This window comes from Ziziphus jujuba, chromosome 1, assembly GCF_031755915.1.
Source record: "Ziziphus jujuba cultivar Dongzao chromosome 1, ASM3175591v1".
In the NCBI taxonomy this organism is placed as follows: Eukaryota; Viridiplantae; Streptophyta; class Magnoliopsida; order Rosales; family Rhamnaceae; genus Ziziphus; species Ziziphus jujuba.
The window spans coordinates 8,558,161-8,580,843 of NC_083379.1; the positions used below are offsets into that span (position 1 = coordinate 8,558,161).

General features: G+C 35.7%; 1 protein-coding gene across 1 annotated transcript; it reads right to left on the reverse strand.

The window, feature by feature from the left end:
* Positions 1–5,668: 5,668 nt before the first annotated feature.
* Positions 5,669–6,812, reverse strand: LOC107414596 (probable lipid phosphate phosphatase beta). The gene has a single exon (XM_016022741.4). The coding sequence runs from the start codon at positions 6,668–6,670 to the stop codon at positions 5,987–5,989; it is 684 nt and encodes a 227-aa protein (XP_015878227.2). The 5' UTR covers positions 6,671–6,812; the 3' UTR covers positions 5,669–5,986.
* Between the last annotated feature and the right edge of the window lie 15,871 nt (positions 6,813–22,683).

Genomic DNA, 22,683 nt, shown 5'->3' on the forward strand with positions numbered 1-22,683 from the left:
TGTTTTTAGTAAATTTTGGCATTTTTGTCAAATTTTGGATTTTGTTTTACTTGGATTTTGGCATTGAGCATTGCTTTAAACAAAAATTATTTCATTTATAGTACAAAATTTTTAATATGACGTCCATCAACAATAACCAAATATAATCAATTTATATTTTAATTTTAATAAAAAAAAATGTAATATCATAAATATCCCAACACACATTTCATATTAAGTACACCCACACGAATATAACTTATCTTGATTAGTTAATTAATAGAATAAATTTATGCCCAAACATGGATTTAATTTTATTTTATTTTTCCCATTCATGTTAACCGTGCGATCATGTGAATTTGTACTATACTTATTTAATTTTCTAAATATGTAGGTGAAGATATAGTTAGTGGTGAACTTCACTTTGACTATAGTTGGGAAGGAAATTTAGCATGTGTTTCAGGTTTTGTTGATGGCACGTGTTTGATTTTTAACCACCAATATTGATCACCTGAATCATGAAAAGGAAATGCTCAAAAGCAAATTATTATTATTTTTTTAAATATATATATATATATATATTAGGATTAGTTGGATTGACCTGTATGGGGCATTGCCTCTAGGGTCTATTAATAGGGACTTAATTTTCTTCTTAGTATTAAGAGTCTGTCTGCTCCTTTCTCTATACTTTATAATTTAGTCAAAGGAAATAAAACTGTCCACATTAATTAAAAAGTTACTGAAAATAGATCATAAAATTATGTCAAAATTGTGTGCGAGAGGACGCAATTTCACATATTAATTATCACAAAACTAAAAAGAGCTTAACTTATCAATAAATGAATCATATGATATAGAAACTAAATAGTGACAAAAAATCAAAGTCAAAATTAATGATAAAGAGTGCGACAATAAAATATGGATAAATATGCAAAGCCCCACCTACAGTAATAAGGCACCATTTCCTTGGAAATAGAATAATAATATTTACCCAAAAAGTTTCGATTCCTCTCCAAGCGGTTGATTGGCGGTGATGTACTTGTGACATAACAAAGCGATCATGCCGAAAGATCAAAACTATACTTTTTCTCAAGAAAGTGACAGACGAAGGTGAGAAAATTGGACCTCATTCGGCTCTAAAGCTTTTTAATGCTTTTGGTCCATCCTTAGCTACAAACTGCTATCATGTTGAAGCACGTGTTGGTTATGGTATTTTCCCAAAGCGGCTGGTTCATCAAATTGATTGAAGAGGTTTATGAGCAGGACATTCCACATCATCACAACAATTATTGGGATTCCAACACTTGAGTAGTCTTTTTTTTTTTTAATAATCTTTAATCTAAAAAAGAAAAATATGCATTTTTATAGATATAAATATAAAATATATATTAACTGAGTCGATCCATACAAAAAGTTTTTGAATTTCTTATGCACTAATATTTGGTAAATTAATTTCAGTCAGATTTTGGTACTTGATTTGAACCTTATTTGCTCAAATTGGTAATTAATCAAAATAATTAAAGTATCTCCATCGCAAACAAGAAAAATATACGTAAGATCTATTGCTATTTGGATGGACGATGCTTTGAAATTTTATAGTTATTGCAGCTTTCAATAGTTCATTACTATTTTGTCATCTTAAATTTGTCATGGACATTGAACCTATATACATAGAGTACTCCAAAAAGTTTTTCTTTAATTTTTTTTTGGATAATAAAAATTTTTTCTTTAATATTTACCTAAAAGAGAGAGGGGAAAAAAACAGAATTTACTCGATAAGGAATAGGAAAAATCACACAATAACCTTCATTTGTATTTTTTTTTTTTTTTTTACACTTTTTGAATAATATTTGCTTCCACATCTATGTGGAGATGTGGAGACACTCTTCAAGGTGTCTAAGTTTTTATTTATTTATTTTTTAAGTTAAGTTTTTAGTTGTTTATTTTAATTTTGTAACATGTTAAACTTCTTTAACTGATTAATATCAGCCTATTAATTGATATCTTATGAATAATTATTTGTAATCATTAATTATTTAATTTTATAGGATTCAATTTCTTCAGATTCTAACAATAATAATAATAATAAATATGGGGCCATATGATTTTATATGGTAGTTTTGAGGGGAAATAAACTAGTTATGCATTTTGAAAAAGTTTACTAGTTATATCTATATCTATATATATATATATATATATATATATATAAAAATGATAGAATTACAATATACTATAAATTGTAGAGGGTAAAGGATTTCACTCCAGCCTCATCGAACTCAGAACTGATTCTTAGTAGTTTGTGTTTTAAGTTGATAATTCTTAGTAGTTTGTGTCTTAAGTTGATACATTGATAATTTAAAGGTCCAAAAAGATGAAAATCCCTTAGGCCTTTACTATATTTTGTAGACACAGCAACTGGGCCAGTGACTTGGATTAATTAATTGATATCTCCAGATGAAATTAATTGGTAGACTTGACCATTATATTGCATAGAGTTGCATGTTATTGATGGGTGCACAATCCAAGAGCACCTAATTCCTCAGAAAAATAAAATCCAGCAGATTCCCGCAAATCGCATATTTATCAAATTAATCGCACATTACAGAAATCGCACTCATATAAACATATAGGAGAAAGCATACATAGGCTTTCTTAATTTGTGCCACAAAAATCTACACTTTTTTATTTAAAAAAAAAAAATTAATAACATCTGAGATTGAGAATTCAAACTCAACATCAATGCAAAAGAGAGTTTGCAATTGGCCACTGAAATACAATTATACATATGAATGTAAGACACACACTTGGAAACAACACAGTAATAGTCCATTTATGGCTAAAGATGAAGAAGAGGAGACCTGCAGTCTGGCGTATGTTTCAACATTAATTTACAGACAAAAAAAACAAAAACAAAAATATGAGTGAAACTACATAGGCTATGACCATGAAATCCATTGATTTCTGGCTATAATATTTCCAAGTTTGGAATATATAAACGGCCACCCACTTATTTTTTGTTTTATATATCTACATGGACAACGAAAAAAATTCAAAACTGGCCTCCTCTTTGACGGCACTACCAAAAAAAGCCTCCTCTTTGACGGCACTACCATAAAAAAGGGTTTTTGGGGGGGGGGGGGGGGGGTGGGGTGGGGTGGGGTGGTGGGGGTGTGTGGTGAGATGGTGTGTGTGTGTGTTAAAATTTACGAACCTAAATTATACATGATAAATTTCATTAATGCATAAATTACTAATCTTCAAACATAGTCATTTCTAAATTATTATACATATTAACCAGTGTGTTTATAGTGTGCCCCAATTGAGTTTTGGTGTGAATTTCACATGTTGCATACAGTGGAAAAAGAATGATAGGAACAGTAAACTGAATAGTTTATGGACTCTCATAGGATTATAAAAATGTAAGCTATTAAAGGTTTATAATTTCCTAAAATCTATAGTTTGTGGACTCTCATAGGATTATAAAAATGTAAGCTGTTAAAGATTTATAATTTCCTAAAATCTATACTGATAATACTTATCATGAGGTTTTTTTTACATCAGCAAAAACAAAAAAAAGGAAGAGAGAGAAGAAGAGCATATATCCTAGTTAATACAAGTTTATACATATTAATGCACACACAAGGATGCGTATACCATTACCAAAAAGAGTGCAGACGCCTTCCAATCTTTTAAATATTTTAGATACAAGTTTGTCTTGAGTCTTGACTAGCTAATTACTGGCTCGTTCACCCTTATTATTTGCTTCTTTATCCTAACACAATAGTTTTTATCACCATTTTTTTTTGTCAGAATGTAAGAATCCAACTTCTGATCGTTGGCAGTTTATTTGGCTTGATATATATATATATATATATATATATATATATGATGAGAAAATAGAAAACCTATTGCTTACGCAAAACTAAGAGATCAGACTTTATTTGTTCAATTATTTAACACACATATGAAAATGAAAAATATATAATAAGAAATTATGCCCAATCACAAGCGATTTATATATATCATAGATCAAAAGAAAATATAATATATATATATATATATATATATATATAACAAATAATTGAAACAAACAAGAAGTTGCTTTCAAATATACATATATATAAAATAAAATCAGAGCCATAACACCTTAGATAAGGAAGAATTAATTATATTGTGCAGTTGATATCATAGTTGAGTTAGCAAATGCCATACTTCCTAACTTTCTCTTCCAGATTTAATTTTGTGACAAGACGGCAATGTCGATAATTATTAAAAAAGAAAAAAAAAACAATTAATTATATTGCAAAATACTTGGAAGTAATTAATGTTGATAACTAAGCTTTAACTTCTCTGCTTCTTGTCATCTTTCCCATCTTTCCTATTGGCCTCTCCGTCCCCAATACATGTTTATATTCCTCTCCCTGTAAATGCTAGACATTATTCAAAACCCATATATCTCACAATGGACTTTTTTTTCATGCATGAATATTCTGGTTATTCCTGACATACATCCATAGAGGATATTCATATTCTATGCACAATGGGAGCTACTCTGTCCTTGCAAAAAGAAGTAGCCAGGGGGTCTAGTAATCGGAGTAGTGCTTCAGGCTCATCCATTTACATCTTCGATTTGATTATTAAACCCGTTTGTTGCTTGAAGACAAGGAAGGCCAAAAAGAGGACGATGTTGCAGCAGCTACCAGAGAAGAAGAGCTCTAAGGTGATGAAATTGACTCTAGAGGAATGTCTCTCATCATCACCTGGTTCAAAGCCTGATCGATTCATTAATGGAGGGGAATTATATGTGTTCAAGAATTATTGTTACAATAAGGTATACCTTTCTTCATCATCTGGAGCTCATCATCATAATCATGATATGGCTTTAAGTTTGGCCTCTAAAACAAGAAAAAGCTTCTCCCTAGAGAGAATAACAACGGCGAAAAGTGATATTGATGAACATCATGATGGAGGTACTGAATCAAACATATTGGGAGTTTCTTCTTCATCAATGAGTAGAAATAAAAGTGGGAAGTTGAAGAAAAAGGTGAGATTTAAGTTGCCTGAAGAAGCTGATTTTATCATAATTTACTCCCCTGAGGACTGTGACTGTGAGCGCCTCAGTGACAAAGAGACTCATAACTAGTAATAAATGTATATATGTATTCAGGCTTCCAAGGGACCAAGTTTGCTCCTCAAGTTACTCTTGGCGTGTTTTGTCTATTTTGTATAATCAACAATAGTTCTTTACAAGTTTCTTCTATATATGTAATCATGCAGATGGGAAATAATATAGTTTCATGGCAAGAAACTAATTCTGAGTTGTTTTATGTCCTATATACATGGTCTAGGCCTCAGCTTATTAATTCAGACATGTATTTGTAACAAAGAGATGCATAAGCTTTTTGCTTATGTATATATATATTAAGCTTCACTGTTCTATATATTAAGCTTTATACAACTATAATATTGCTTCATAAGTAGTATTTTATATACATATACAACCACTGAGATTTTCTGCAACTATAGGCAGGGTCAATAATCTGGTGTTTTCTTAGACTGCGCAAAAGATGTCATATATGGTTTCTCTAGACTTTTAGTACACTTGATCACATCTTTGATAATAAACTAAAAGTTTAATAATACTACTTATGATTAACCAAATATATATATATATATATATATATATATATAAAATACTAAGTAAAATAGACGTTCCATGAATGATCAAGTAAACTCTTTATACATTTCCTTTCAATTCAGTTTTTAAAAATTACTAAGCTAGGAAGAATTTCAAATTTAGCATCAAAAGAAATACAGTACCTGTTACATCCATCATCCAACACAAATGTAATGTAATGTATAGGCACTAACCAAATCGAAAGTGAATTAAGCGGCCCTGATGAACCCCTTTTGCAGATTCCTAACTCAGGACTATGCTTCATTAGAACATCTAATTAAGCTCAAAAAAGAAAAAAATTTTTTTTTTTTTTTTTTTTTCTATTTCTCTCTAAATCCTTAGAAAACGAAACGCAAAGAGAGCTTCAAGCACCCCCAAACACGACCCAGCAAAGACATCGGAAACAAAATGCCTCCCAAGCAAAACCCTCGAGACGGATGTGGAAACCGCCCAACCCCAAACAACCGCCACTAGAAAATTGACTGCCTTCACCTCATCGGCAGCGATCCAGCGGTCAACGAATCGAGAATTGGACCTGAACGTAACCAGAATGTCAACAATGGCGGAGGCAGCAGAGAGGTGTACGAGGTAGGCAACGAAGCAAACACGGGACGCATGGCCACTGGGAAATGAGAAATGGTCGACGGAAACGGCGACGTTCATGTCCTTGTTGTAGACAGGGCGAGAGCGGCGTACGAGAACCTTGATGAGACCCACGAGGGCCAGATCCAGGAGGAGGCCGAGAATGAGCGGAGAGAGGAAGGGACGGAGCGTAGCGGTGGAGTTTGGGATCTGGGCCAGGAGGAGGGCGACGGAGACCGGGAAAAACAATCGGAAATCAGCAGAGAGCTCGAGAAGCAGAAAAATGGCTCTCGGAAGGAAGGGTTTGGTGAGGTTGTGGATCTGCTGGGATAGCGTGCTGTCTAGGTTTATCAGACGGCCAGTAACTGCCGCCCGCGGCGCAGTCGTCGTCGTCGTCGTCGTGCGTTTGGGTGGCGCTGGTTTGCGGCCCATAATATGGTGTGGTTTGGGCCGTTAAAGAGAGCTTGTCGTTCTTGTGTCTTGTGATCAGTGTCGAGTGAACAAGATAGGCAGTTATTATTAGGTTTTCTAAGTCATCGGCTTGTTTTTGTTTTTGGGCTAAATGGAAAATGCTTGATATTTACTGTGTACAGTGCCATGAGATTTTTACTACAGTATCCAAATTAATTAATTACCTTTATATGACAATAAACAAAGTCGTTAACTTCCACTTACTTAAAAATGGAAGCAAAAACTTTCTATTAAATTACAATTACCATGCCCTATCCATTGGGAACATATATTTCACCTTATTTTATGTTAGAGTGTTGAGATAAAGTAATATTTCTGTTAATAATTCAAATTTAAAAATCTAATTTGATAAGCGCTAACCTTATCAATCATAATCAAATAAATACAAATATTGGGAAAAAGGCTAAAAGAAATTTCTAATTTTTATTATATATGTATTTGATGTTGACATATATATATATATATATATATATATATTAACCATGTTCCCTTTTTATTTTATTTTGACTGAATGTTAACCATTTTCTTATGTATATTATATCTTTTTTATTTATGTATATAAACAATGGAAATTTAAAAGATATTGCAACATAGACTGGTAGGTAAATTATTGTCCGAGAAGCATAATAACATTATAGCTTTACAGATCACCAATGCTAGTTGTGTTATAATTGATTTAAAAAATTATAGATATTTAGTTATATACGATATGGAGAAAGATTTGATTGGAACACTGGGTCTAAATTGTTTTTATTGTTATAATTCATTTGTTTAGTTGTATTGGAACTTAGTTAATATATCAATTCCTATAAAATAGTAGCATTTAACATATATATTTGATAGTTCTGCGAAAGTTAGTTTTCTATTTTATTTATTAGTAATGTATATATTAATTCATATATTTATAAACATTAATAAATTGGTTTCTAATGTTTATTATTATTTTTTGTTATTAAATCAATTTTTTTGTTCCCAAAAATCAGCCGATGTATAACAGATTCTTATTTCAAGCTCTATAAATAGGAAGTTTTTTTGGCATTTAGAAACATATAACATTGAAAAATACACTACTCTCTCTTCTTCTCTCAAAGTACTCTTTTCTCTTATCTTCCATATTTCCTTATTTTCAACTTATAAGATTATTAAAAATATTTTATTACTATTCTGATATATATATATATATATATATATGTATGTATATAAATATATTTTAAGCATTGCAGATGTTTTAAGAAGTTCGAGTGAATTCTTAACTATACACAAGATTCTTGAAGAATCGTTGTATTTTGGGATAGGAACGTTAAACAACTAAACCGACCATCATAAACTTTGAATAATTGTTTATTATTTTATTATTGTTGTTTGGGGTATACAGTTGTGATTCAGATTTTCTACTTTTTTTTTTCTTCCAACATTTTTAGAGAAGATATTCTGTTAAGATTTATGTTTTCATGGCATCTAATTTTACTATAGCATCTGTTGATTATGTTTCTTGCAAGTTTGAAATTTTTTGGTCAGAATTTCAAATGTTGGTAACATCAAATGAAATTTTGGCACACTACTTTGGATCTTTATTTTGTTATTCTTAAATCTTCAAACGCAAAAGAAAATATTTTTAAAAATGTTGGTTCTTCTAAATTTGTTGTATTTTCAGATACTAATAAAGATTCTAATAAAAATTCTGGTAAGGATTTTAGTAAGGATTTTCAAATTGTTTTTGCTGCCGATGTTTTTGTTAAAAAAATATGTTATGTTATGGTAGAATATTGAGTGCTTTTTTCTGAAAATATTTATCTTATTTTTCTCCTAATTCTGCTTTTGAATTGTGGAATAATTTGGAACAAAAATATATGGCTGAGGATCTTGGTTTTAAAGATATTCTGTTGGACAATGGATTGACTTTCATATGGTTAATATTAAATCCGTTTCTGATTAAATTCATGATTTTGAAAATATTGTTTTTGGTTTGAAAATGAAAGGTATTGTTTTGGATAATGCTTTACTTGTTACTTTTTTAATTGAAAAATTATCTTCATCTTGGTCTAGTTTTCAAAGAATCCTGAAACAAAAACCCGAAAAAAGTTTCTTTTGACAATTGCTTGTTTGCCTTAAGATAGAAGATAAATACCATGAGACTTTAAAATCTTTCAAAAATGATTTTCAACCCAAAACCCATATTGTTGAAAATTTGCATACACCCAAAACTAAAGGTTTTAAGAAAAATATTTTTAACAACAACCGAACGATAAAAAGGATAAACCCATTATTCAAAAAAAAGATGGGTTCTTGTTGAGTTTGTGGTAAAACAAATCATAAGGTCAAAGATTATATTTTCAAAAAAGTAGTCACATAAAATACTCAAGGATCTTTTGGCACAAAACCATAATTAAATGTCGGGGAGACAAATTCTTCTTCTCATGCTAATGGGTATTTTATTTCTAGCCTACAAACAAATTTTTTTTTTCTTTTCAAATGATTGGTGGGTTGATTCAAGGACTAATGTTCATATATGTTCTAATAAAAAAAATATTTTTTTCATATCAAAAATCAAATAAAAAAACCATACGCATGAGAATTAAAAAATAATAGGAGAAAGACAAGTGAAATTGAATTTTTTTTCCATGACAATTTTATTGTTTTAAATGGTGTTAAGCATAATCTAGATATTATGAAAAATTTAGTTAGTACTTTTTTATTGGTTCAAAATGATTACAAAGTTGCATTTGAGTCAAATAGAAGTGTATTTACAGAGAATGATTATTTTATTTGCAAAGGATACTTGTATGATGGTTTGTTTAAACTTAATATTATCAACTACAATATTCATGATTTTTCTACTTCTTATACTTCTGTTGCGAATGTTAAATGTTCTAATTTTTGGCATGGTAGGTTTAGGCATATTAATTTTAATCCTATTAAGAAAATGATGCATTTAGATCTTATTCCAAAATCTTCTTTTATTTCTAAAAAATCTGATGTTCATGTTCAAGCAAAATAACCTTGGAAACCTTTTAAATTTGTTGAGTTACAATTAATTCATAATGATATATGTGATTGCAACAATAGTTCGACCCGTAGTGCTAAACGTTATTTTATTACTTTTATTGATGATTTCTTTATATATTGTTATATTTATTTATTTAATTCATTCTAAAAGTGAATTATTTAATGTGTTCAAGGTTTATGAGGCTAAAGTAGAAAATCAGCTAGGAAAGAGAATAAAGATTTTGAGATATGACATAAGTGGTGAATATATTTCTAATAAGATGAATGAATTTTGTGAATCATATTCACCAGGTAACCATGCATTATTCACCACAATCAAACGATATAGCTGAAAGGAAAAACATGACTTTACTTGATATGGTAAATTCTATACTTATTAGTTTTGGCTTGCTTAAGAATCTATGAGATGAAGTTTTAAATTTTGCATGTTTGATTCTTAATAGGTTTTCTTATAAAATTTTTGATAAAACTCCTTATGAGCTTTAGAAAAATAGGAAATCCAACTTGAAATTTCCCAAGGTGTAGGTGTGTTTTGCCAAGGTAATTATTCATGTGAACAAAAAGAGAAAAAGGGGCTCTAAAATCATTGTTTTCATTGGTTATTCTTTAAATAGTATTACTTATAAATTTTTAATATTAAAATCTAATATTTCTGATTTTTTTTTGTAAATTCTATTATAAAATCTCATCATGATCCTTTCTTTGAAAATGTTTTTCCAATGAATGATAAATTTCAAAACAAATTAATAAAAACTCAACTTCTAATTTTATTTCTCTTGAAGATCAAATTGAACTTAAGAGGAGTAAACGAAATAGAGTTGAAAAAAAATTTGGAAATGATATTTTGAACTTTTTTGATTGAAAATAACCCTAAAACTTTCAATGAAGCTGTGAGTTAGCTAGATGCTCATTTTTGGGAAAAAACTCTTAATAGTGAGATGGATTAATAATGATCAATAATACATGGTTTTTAACTGATATTTTCTCTTGGTTGTAAAATAATTGGGTGCAAATGGATTTTTAGGGAAAAAATTGAGAAATAATGGCTCCATTGAAAATTTTAAAGTTATACTATTAATAGTGAGATGGATTCAATAATGAGCAATAATAAATGGTTTTTAACTTACATTTCTCTTGGTTGTAAAATAATTGGGTGCAAATGGATTTTTAGGGAAAAAAATTGAGAAATAATGGCTCCATTGAAAATTTTAAAGTTAGACTTGTTGCAAAAGGATTTAAACAAAAAGAAGATATTTATTTCTTTGATACTTATTCTCCTATTACTAAAATTATAAGTGTTAGAGTTTTAACTGTTTTGGCTGCTATTTATAAATTAGAAATTCATCAAATGGATGTGAAAACTACTTTTCCGAATGGTAAATTAGATGAAAATATTTACATGAACTAGTATGAAGGTGTTATTAGTCTTGGTCAAGAAAAAAAAAAGTTTGTAAATTAGTTAAATCACTTTATGGTTTGAAACAAGCAATGGCATGAAAAGTTTGACAATGTGATTATTTTTAATGGTTTCGTTATTATTGATGTTGATAATATGTTTACATTAAATTGTTAGAAAATGTATGTGTAATTCTTTGTTTATATGTAGATAATATTCTTATTTTAGATACAAGTTTGAATGTTATTAATGATACAAAAATAACTTTTCTACGAATTTTGATATGAAAGATCTTAGTATTGCTAATGTTATTTTAGACATGAAACTAGTAAAGTGTAATGTATGTATTACTTTAACATAGGGATAATATGTTGTAAATTTATTGAAAAAGTTTAATTTATATAATGTGAAGCCTGTGTTTACACTTTTGTCAGGACCCGTCCAGAATTCCTTCCCCGGAACCCTAGACAGCCCTGATCCCAGGGAAACCCTACCGAACCCTCCAACGGAAAATCCGACAGAGCCTCCCCTAAGGGATTTACTTACCACAATTTACCTGCACTGAAAACACACTTCTAAAATTATCCCCTTATTCCTCCCACAGTACTACAAATCGATTCCACAAATTGCAGCACTTAAAAAAAATAAATACAGTAATCCAGTGCAAAATAAATACAACAAGAGTGAAAGAAATATTACAACTGCAATAAAAGAATAACAGGGTACTGCCGAACTAAAACAGCAAGGAAGATCAAGTCCGCTCCGAGTGAACACCGACAACCTGGTACCTAGAGGAACGGAATTTAAGAGTGTGAGATGCTAATCATCTCAGTGAGCGACCCTACTACTATACCATATAATATCACAGTAATAAGTATAAATAATAATTATTTGGAAATAATATTTTCTCTCAAAACCCTTACAATTCTCTCAGTTGGAAAGGTTCCCCTTTTAAAACAATTTCACAAAACCCTTTATCCATATTCCCCGAAAACCAAGACATCAATTAAATACCAGAAGCGGTAACAATTATATTTTTAATTCCAATTCAGTTTCCAAACATTTTATTTTTAAAACACAGTTCTGAAAATCATTTGATGCACCCACTATATACCAGTGGCGCCAACAGTACCCAGCGTCCCAAGGTACCGCCAGACAGGAGGTTATAGAAAGAAACCGGCATACGGTCGCGTGGCGTCCCACTGCGCCGCTGCTAACCTGGTGTCCCGGCCAAAGGGGGGTGGCCGCCCTCTCCGATGGCATCCACAGGACACCCTCATAATATCAACCGCGCGCTACTCACACCCACCTGCGCGCTAAACATATCCGTGTGCACAATATCCATATCACATATACCATATCACATAATCAGAACACCAGTACGTGCACGGTGCATCTAAAAATCATAAAATTCACAATTTAAAGTATAAAACAAATTTCACATTTTTCATAAACATAGCGGGCATAATCCATCCGCTTGAACCGGGAATTTTCCCACAATTTCTTTGTAATCAATGCCATAAATTCCATGATTTTCAAATCCACCAACTTTCAAATCCATCAATTCAAATATCCACATTTTCCCAATAGCATAAATAATGCTCAAAATATCATAATCAAATCTCATAATATTTCATGGGCATATTTTATAAAAATTGAAATCACCAACATAACCAAATATTTTCCTTGAAATATTTGAAATTCAAATCGTGCCCAATTTACCATTAAAACCACACCAATTTCAAAATCCTCAAAACCATAAAATAATTCCACATGGCATAAATTTATATAATGCACATTTTCTTAAATCCAATAAATTCATAAATAATTCCAAAATAAATCCAATAAATATTTGGCACATAGGAATTAAATTCCAAATATTTAAATCACACATAATATATTCACCAATTAAATTTCCCAAAATTAAATTGAAGGTGGGTCACTCACCTGGAGCACGCAATTAACCCATGATCCACTACGGGATCAATTCTACGACTCACCGGTGCTCCTAGAACAAAATTCACAGACAGTCAAATAAATTAATATTTTATTCGGGTAAATAATACCCGGTACCCGGGGGGTCAAAACACAAACGATATCTAGAATTTACGAGTTATATATCGAATCGAAGCTCGAGTGATGCTAATCACAGATCCGGTCTTAATTTTCGATGATCGTACCCGACGGGGTTTGAATTTCGTCGGGAAGCTTTTCGGGTTTCGGCTCCGCAATTCTCCCAAACCGTCGCGAATTGGCGGAAACGGAAGTCGGATTTGGGTTCAGGAGGTCGAACACTGCGGACTGGAGCTGGCCGGAATTTTCGGGTACTCGCCGGAACAGTAATTTCTGGCGGGCCGCCACGTCACCGGCAACCGTCGCCGGAACAGTAATTTCCGACGGTGGCCGTTTGCTGTGAAATTTTGCAGATTTGTAGATCGTGAGGAGAGCAATCCAACGGGACCGACGGTGAGCAAAACGGAGGTCGGACGGCGGAGAAATCACCGTTTGAAGATTTTCGACCCCTCGCCGGAAAACGCTCCGATCCCGGCGCGTCGGTGGTCCGATGGCCGTGATTTTTGGTGGGTAGGCCGGACTTGAGGAGAGGATGCTGGGTGTATGGCGCGTGTACTGTTTATTGGCCGGAATAGTGCCGATTCGCGGTGGCCGGCGGGTCCTCTCTCTCTCTTTCTCTCTCCTCTCTCTCTTTCTCTCTCTTCTCTCTCTTTCTCTCTCTTCCCCGAGAGTTTTTCAAAATTAAAACCCTGTGTGACACTGTTCATGCCACGTGGACCACTCAGAAGCTGACACGTGGCATTTCACTGTTCACGACCCAAAAACATTAAAATAATACGGTATCCGGTAAACTTCAAACGTCCATAACTTTTTAACCACATGTCCGATTTAAGCGTGCCGCTAGTCTATGAACTTGTATCGACGAGTACTTTACAACCATTCAAGAGTCAACTCACAATTACATCACAAGAAAAAGTCAACTCCCGGCACCTTTTAGACAGTTTACACTTCAACTTGTTTTGCCCATAACTTTCAAACCGTAGCTCCGTTTTCGACGTGCTACTAGTCTACGAACTCAGGGCATCATGCACTTCGCCACGGTACCCTAGTCAACTCAAAATTCTCACCGAGTCAAAAAGTCAACTTTTGACCCCCTTCGGTCAACGGTCAACGGTCAACCTCGGTCAACGTGCACGGATTCCGGTGCGATTTGGGACGGGGTGTTACAGCCTTCCCCCCTTACAAAAATTTCGTCCTCGAAATTTCCGCACGTCACTGGAACAGATACGGGTACTGCTCACGCATCTGTGCTTCGGGTTCCCACGTTGCTTCCTCGACTAAGTAGTTCCTTGCCAACCAATCCATGCCCAACACTACTTCAAGTCCGGATAGATCCAACAGGATCAGGTCTGCTGCCATCACTTGATCTGTGAAATCGTCGGGCGTAGTCCTGGCTCCCTGCTGCGTCATAGCAAACACCCGGCCTTGACTTGTCTGCTGGGTTCTCCTTCCTCTACCTCGACTCGATCCTGCAGACGGCTGTACTGATCCCGAAGAAACTCCTACTGGCTGACTCCCCTGGGAACTCTGTCCTGGAAATATCCCCGTATGTTGTGTCCGTCGACCTGCTTCTAGCACAGTGCCGCTACCATAAGGGCAATCCCTCCTTATGTGGCCTGGCTGCCCACACCGAAAGCATAAACCATCCATCTGACACTGCCCAGAATGATTCCCCCTACAAAGTGGACAAATCCGCGGAGAACCAATGCGTGACTGCTGATACGAGCTTGCATCCACAATGATCGAATGGCGAGCTGGCTGGGGCATGCGATAACTATCTCTCCTCTGGAATCTGCCTCGTGGGCTTAACCCATCACTGTCTGAGCCTGAGCTATGGCTCTTCTTAGCTGCCCCCTGTTGAGGTACTCCGCTATACGATCCTTCGAATGATCTGCGCCTCGAGGGTCTGTGTATCTCCTCCTGTCTCTCTAGCTCGAGCGCTGCATCCCTGGCGGCCTGATAGGTGGGATGTACTGATCCAGAAAGGGTGTAGCCGATGCTCTCTTTCAATCCGTCTATGAACCTCACCTTCTTCGTGTGATCGTCGGGAATCAGGTGCATGCAGAATCCTGATAGTTCTCGGAATCTCCTCTCGTACTCGGTCACTGTCATGTTCCCCTGTCGCAGTTCCTCGAACTCTCTCCTTCTCGCCTCACGGTAAGCAGGAGGACAAAACTCTATCAATGGCAGTTGTTCATCCCAGCTACCACGAAACTGCATAATGCAAGACCTTAGCAGGTCTTCTAATGTCCGAATTGTGCACTCTGCTTGTCCATCAGATTGCGGGTGAAAAGCGGTGCTGTAGTTAAGTCTTGCTCCTAGTGCATCAGCCAATTTCCGCCATAGTCGTGAAGTAAAGCGCGGATCTCAATCGGAGACGATGGCTAACGGTACTCCATGAAGACTTACAATGCGTTGCACGAACAACTAAGCTAACTTCTCGGGTGAAAATGTTCTCGTACCGGTAGGAAGTGTGCCGACTTGGTGAGACGATCAATGATTACCCAAATGCCGTCGTACCTTCTAGGTGTGGAAGGAAGCTTGAATACGAAGTCCATATTGAGTTCTTCCCACTTCCACACGGGAATCGGTAAAGGTTGGAGTAGTCCCGAAGGCTTCTGTCTTTCTGCTTTCACTTGTTGACAAATCAAACACTTTGATACGAAGTCTGCCACTTCTCTCTTCATACCAATCCACCAATAATACTTAACAAGCGTCCGGTACATCTTGGTACTTCCCGGATGCATCGCATACATCGAGCTGTGCGCCTCCTCCAAAATCTCCTGCTTGAGTCCTGGGATATCCGGAACACAAAGTCGTCCTTTATACACGAGGGCTCCATCCCTCCTTATGGAAAATTCCGGATCAAGACCTTCTTGTACCTTGCCCTTAATTGTCCTCAACTTAGGATCTTCCATTTGGGTCTCTACTATACGATCCACCAACACCGGTCGTACCTGGAAGCTAGCCATGAGAACTCCTGAAGGATGCATATGCATTAACACCCCCATCTTCTTCAACTCCACCATGAGAGGTAGTTGGATGACTTGGATGTGAGCAAGGGATCCAGTAGCCTTCTTACTCAAGGCATCTGCCACTACATTCGCCTAATAGTGACTTTAACTTCCCTCTTGTGCAACTTTCCTTCTCATGCCCACTAATTAAGGATATTCAAATTGGTCCACGAGAACACGATCTGCAAGTCTTGGTCATAGTCGAACGCTAACCATAAGGTGCTTCTAAAGCATGCATCCTTAAACCAACAACCAACTCTCGTGACTCGATCAGCACTTTAAAAGGTTAGATTAGAACTTAAGTCTAATTTCCTCAAATACTGGTATCACCAAGTTAAGGTTGAGATTAATTCACTTGTCTTCGATTACCCTCCTAGTACTTACAATTATAAAACCCTTGCTCCTCAGTGATTAACCAATAGTCTTAACCTCGACAAACATCAATCTTTCTTTTAACTAAATTCATCAAGGTCATGAATAAAATTCTCAACATCCAAATACCATTCTTGAAAACCCTAAGTTTCCCCCATTTCAAATAGATTCCATGAATCCACACCTCAAGCAATAAGGAATTTAAATCTTAATTCTAGCATCACCACCAATACTATGAACAAATCACTAGATCCTTAACCCAATAAAGTATTCCACACTTCTTAAATTCTAACTCCGTCCCAAAAATCATACTCCTTATCATTGTAAATTATCACCAACAATATCAACCACCTTGAATCGATGAAGCATCATCAATACGAACCTTAAATCTCCAAGGAAATAAGATATCAAGATCTTAGCTTCTAGAATGAAAATAACCATGCTTAAACATCCAACCATGCCTAAGGAATCATCCTCATCTCATTAACCTCATCAACCACCAAGTAGAACTTTAGTCGCTATCCGGAGCTTGCTTGATTCTCTAAACGCTGTCGTACCTTCTCTTTGTGAATGATAGTTTAAGCACGAAATCCATATTTACATCTCCCTACTTTTACTTATCGGTGACCTAAGTACCTTTATTCGGATCTTGCAACTTCCTTTATCGTGCCAAACCACCATGTCATCCAGTGAGCATTCCATACGTCTTGGTACCCTTGGGGTGTATCGCATACTTTGAATCGCGTGCTTCCTTTAAGATCTCCTTTTTGAACTCAACGATACCCTGCTTTGGATTCTCGACTGGCGATACTTAACCCTTAAGTCGCTCTTGGAAAAACCATAACATAAAACAAATAATAAAATATATTTTTCAAATATACCTAACTTGCATAGGCAATTGTTAAAACTCCACATTGAAAATCATATCTTAAAATCCATTGCATAAAATAAAATATGCACGCTTGTAATGGAGGTACGTACGACACCTTCTACATGTTACGTAATCCATGATTCCAACTGTCGCCGACACTCTGCTACCAATACAAACCAGGGTGGTTGCCTATATTGGCCGTCCAATTCCCCGGGCTCATAGGCAACATGATCATGGGGCTAGCTCTACATGGACCACATTGGTTCGCCGCCTCCATATGGTGCAGTATAATATCAAACGATATAACATACAAATACATGTACGAACACAAACCAAAAATACTTGAATAAAACACCTTTAATTTCCAATACCACGTTGAAAAGCATTTAATTTTGATAATCGATTGGAAAAATATTTTGACGCCTTGAAATCGATCGACACACATCCTTAGGCAATCATCATTCTTCTCCATGAACGAAACGGATACCATTCACGATGATAAGCTTGACCTTCAAAAAGAAAAGGCATCCTCGACCATCGACTAGGCCATAGGAATTTCCCGTTAGGCTAGATGATCCTAATTGACACCCTCGAAGATTAGAGTTATTCAAACTCGGGCAACGAATTTACTTCGAGACAAACAGAAAGAACGCTTTCACACGGGTAAAACGAGAGATTAAACACGGATAGGATGCACAACAATGCACAGTCCCTTAGGAATACTAGAACCTAGAGCTCTGATACCAACTGTCAGGACCCGTCCAGAATTCCTTCCCCGGAACCCTAGACAGCCCTGATCCCAGGGAAACCCTACCGAACCCTCCAACGGAAAATCCGACAGAGCCTCCCCTAAGGGATTTACTTACCACAATTTACCTGCACTGAAAACACACTTCTAAAATTATCCCCTTATTCCTCCCACAGTACTACAAATCGATTCCACAAATTGCAGCACTTAAAAAAAATAAATACAGTAATCCAGTGCAAAATAAATACAACAAGAGTGAAAGAAATATTACAACTGCAATAAAAGAATAACAGGGTACTGCCGAACTAAAACAGCAAGGAAGATCAAGTCCGCTCCGAGTGAACACCGACAACCTGGTACCTAGAGGAACGGAATTTAAGAGTGTGAGATGCTAATCATCTCAGTGAGCGACCCTACTACTATACCATATAATATCACAGTAATAAGTATAAATAATAATTATTTGGAAATAATATTTTCTCTCAAAACCCTTACAATTCTCTCAGTTGGAAAGGTTCCCCTTTTAAAACAATTTCACAAAACCCTTTATCCATATTCCCCGAAAACCAAGACATCAATTAAATACCAGAAGCGGTAACAATTATATTTTTAATTCCAATTCAGTTTCCAAACATTTTATTTTTAAAACACAGTTCTGAAAATCATTTGATGCACCCACTATATACCAGTGGCGCCAACAGTACCCAGCGTCCCAAGGTACCGCCAGACAGGAGGTTATAGAAAGAAACCGGCATACGGTCGCGTGGCGTCCCACTGCGCCGCTGCTAACCTGGTGTCCCGGCCAAAGGGGGGTGGCCGCCCTCTCCGATGGCATCCACAGGACACCCTCATAATATCAACCGCGCGCTACTCACACCCACCTGCGCGCTAAACATATCCGTGTGCACAATATCCATATCACATATACCATATCACATAATCAGAACACCAGTACGTGCACGGTGCATCTAAAAATCATAAAATTCACAATTTAAAGTATAAAACAAATTTCACATTTTTCATAAACATAGCGGGCATAATCCATCCGCTTGAACCGGGAATTTTCCCACAATTTCTTTGTAATCAATGCCATAAATTCCATGATTTTCAAATCCACCAACTTTCAAATCCATCAATTCAAATATCCACATTTTCCCAATAGCATAAATAATGCTCAAAATATCATAATCAAATCTCATAATATTTCATGGGCATATTTTATAAAAATTGAAATCACCAACATAACCAAATATTTTCCTTGAAATATTTGAAATTCAAATCGTGCCCAATTTACCATTAAAACCACACCAATTTCAAAATCCTCAAAACCATAAAATAATTCCACATGGCATAAATTTATATAATGCACATTTTCTTAAATCCAATAAATTCATAAATAATTCCAAAATAAATCCAATAAATATTTGGCACATAGGAATTAAATTCCAAATATTTAAATCACACATAATATATTCACCAATTAAATTTCCCAAAATTAAATTGAAGGTGGGTCACTCACCTGGAGCACGCAATTAACCCATGATCCACTACGGGATCAATTCTACGACTCACCGGTGCTCCTAGAACAAAATTCACAGACAGTCAAATAAATTAATATTTTATTCGGGTAAATAATACCCGGTACCCGGGGGGTCAAAACACAAACGATATCTAGAATTTACGAGTTATATACCGAATCGAAGCTCGAGTGATGCTAATCACAGATCCGGTCTTAATTTTCGATGATCGTACCCGACGGGGTTTGAATTTCGTCGGGAAGCTTTTCGGGTTTCGGCTCCGCAATTCTCCCAAACCGTCGCGAATTGGCGGAAACGGAAGTCGGATTTGGGTTCAGGAGGTCGAACACTGCGGACTGGAGCTGGCCGGAATTTTCGGGTACTCGCCGGAACAGTAATTTCTGGCGGGCCGCCACGTCACCGGCAACCGTCGCCGGAACAGTAATTTCCGACGGTGGCCGTTTGCTGTGAAATTTTGCAGATTTGTAGATCGTGAGGAGAGCAATCCAACGGGACCGACGGTGAGCAAAACGGAGGTCGGACGGCGGAGAAATCACCGTTTGAAGATTTTCGACCCCTCGCCGGAAAACGCTCCGATCCCGGCGCGTCGGTGGTCCGATGGCCGTGATTTTTGGTGGGTAGGCCGGACTTGAGGAGAGGATGCTGGGTGTATGGCGCGTGTACTGTTTATTGGCCGGAATAGTGCCGATTCGCGGTGGCCGGCGGGTCCTCTCTCTCTCTTTCTCTCTCCTCTCTCTCTTTCTCTCTCTTCTCTCTCTTTCTCTCTCTTCCCCGAGAGTTTTTCAAAATTAAAACCCTGTGTGACACTGTTCATGCCACGTGGACCACTCAGAAGCTGACACGTGGCATTTCACTGTTCACGACCCAAAAACATTAAAATAATACGGTATCCGGTAAACTTCAAACGTCCATAACTTTTTAACCACATGTCCGATTTAAGCGTGCCGCTAGTCTATGAACTTGTATCGACGAGTACTTTACAACCATTCAAGAGTCAACTCACAATTACATCACAAGAAAAAGTCAACTCCCGGCACCTTTTAGACAGTTTACACTTCAACTTGTTTTGCCCATAACTTTCAAACCGTAGCTCCGTTTTCGACGTGCTACTAGTCTACGAACTCAGGGCATCATGCACTTCGCCACGGTACCCTAGTCAACTCAAAATTCTCACCGAGTCAAAAAGTCAACTTTTGACCCCCTTCGGTCAACGGTCAACGGTCAACCTCGGTCAACGTGCACGGATTCCGGTGCGATTTGGGACGGGGTGTTACACTTTTTTATCCTAATTCAAGGTTAAAAAAAAAAAAAGTTGATGCAGTGTTGCGGCTTTTATATTATGACGACTAGTGCGGGCGAGTGTGGGACATTGGCAGGTTATCTGGTATCCAATTTCATATCGTTCGGGTATAGATTTAAGGATGATTTAAATGTAATAATAGTCACTCTCATAATGGCGAGACTTTTTCAGAGTGTTTGGCTTCAAGATTTGAAAAAATTCTGAAGTTAAATATACTCAAGCGAGATCAATTATAGGATGGGTGATCTTTTGGATAGCTTTGAGCAAAAAATCCAATACCGAGTGTAGTGACTAAATTGAGAATAATATCGGCAGAGAGTGACAGATCCACCAATGGAGGCAGGGTGTTGCAAATTATATTAGAGCATATACTCAACTAGAAGTGTGTCAGTGAGGACCCTGGACCCAAGGGGGTGGATTATGATGACCGGTATGGGTGGATGTGTAGCACTAATAGGCTACCTTATATCCAATCTCACATCGTTTGGATATATATAAGGAGATGATTCAAATGTAATAATAGCACTCTTATAACGTCGAGGTTTTTTTAAAGTGGTTGGCTTCAGGGTTCAAAAAAACTTCGAAGTGAAGCGTGCTCAAGCAAAAGCAATGTTAAGATAGGTGACTTTCTAGAAAGTTCTTAACAAAAAATCCCATACTGATTTCGATGGGTGACCTCTTGTGAAGTTATAAACAAAAAAACATATACTGAGTGCGGCGAGTGCTATTGATGACCTCCTAGAAAGTTCTAAATAAAAAATCTTATATCGAGTGTGGCAGAGAGTGACAGGTCCACCAATGAAGATGGGGTGCTACATATATTCTAAAATTATTGATTCTTTTATGTACTTATCTAATTGTACCACACTTTATATATCTTATTCTGTTAATATAATAAGTAAGTATACTAGTAACCCTAATAATAATCATTGGATTACTATAAGAAGGATCTTTAAGTATGTTAAAGGTATGATTGATTATAATATTAACTATACTAGTTTTCCTGCAGTCTTGGAAGATTTTTGTGATGTTAACTAGATTTCAAATTCATGTGAAACTAAAGCCACCACTAGTTATATTTTTACTTTGGGTGGTGGTGCAGTAGCTTAGAAGTCATCAAAATAGACTGTAATTTCCAAATCAACCATGGAAGTTGAGTTCATTGCTCTGGACCTTATCAGTAATGAAACTGAATGGTTGAGCATTCTTATAGCAGACATACCAATTTTACCTCATCCAATTCCTGCTGCACATTTGCATTGTGATAGTCAAGTAATTACTGCAAAGGTAAAGAGTGAAAATAATAACGAGAAAAGGAGAATAAGTATTAGATATAAAACTATTAAACAATTACTAACACATAGTACTATTTCTTTTGATTTTATCAGGTATGAGAAGAATATTATGGATCCGCTTACAAAAAACTTAGAGGGTGAGTGAGTTATTGAATCATTAAGGGGAATGGGACTGAAGTCTATGAATATAGTCACCACAGTGGACACCCAACCTTTGTAAATTAGAGATCTCATGAAGAAGGTTCCATGGGTAAGAATAAAACGGGAGTTTAACTAAGAAATACTATTTTATAATTGAGGAGAATTTTCTGGTTCTATTACTATGGTGATAGTGCTTAAAATTATGATGGTATAAAAAGAG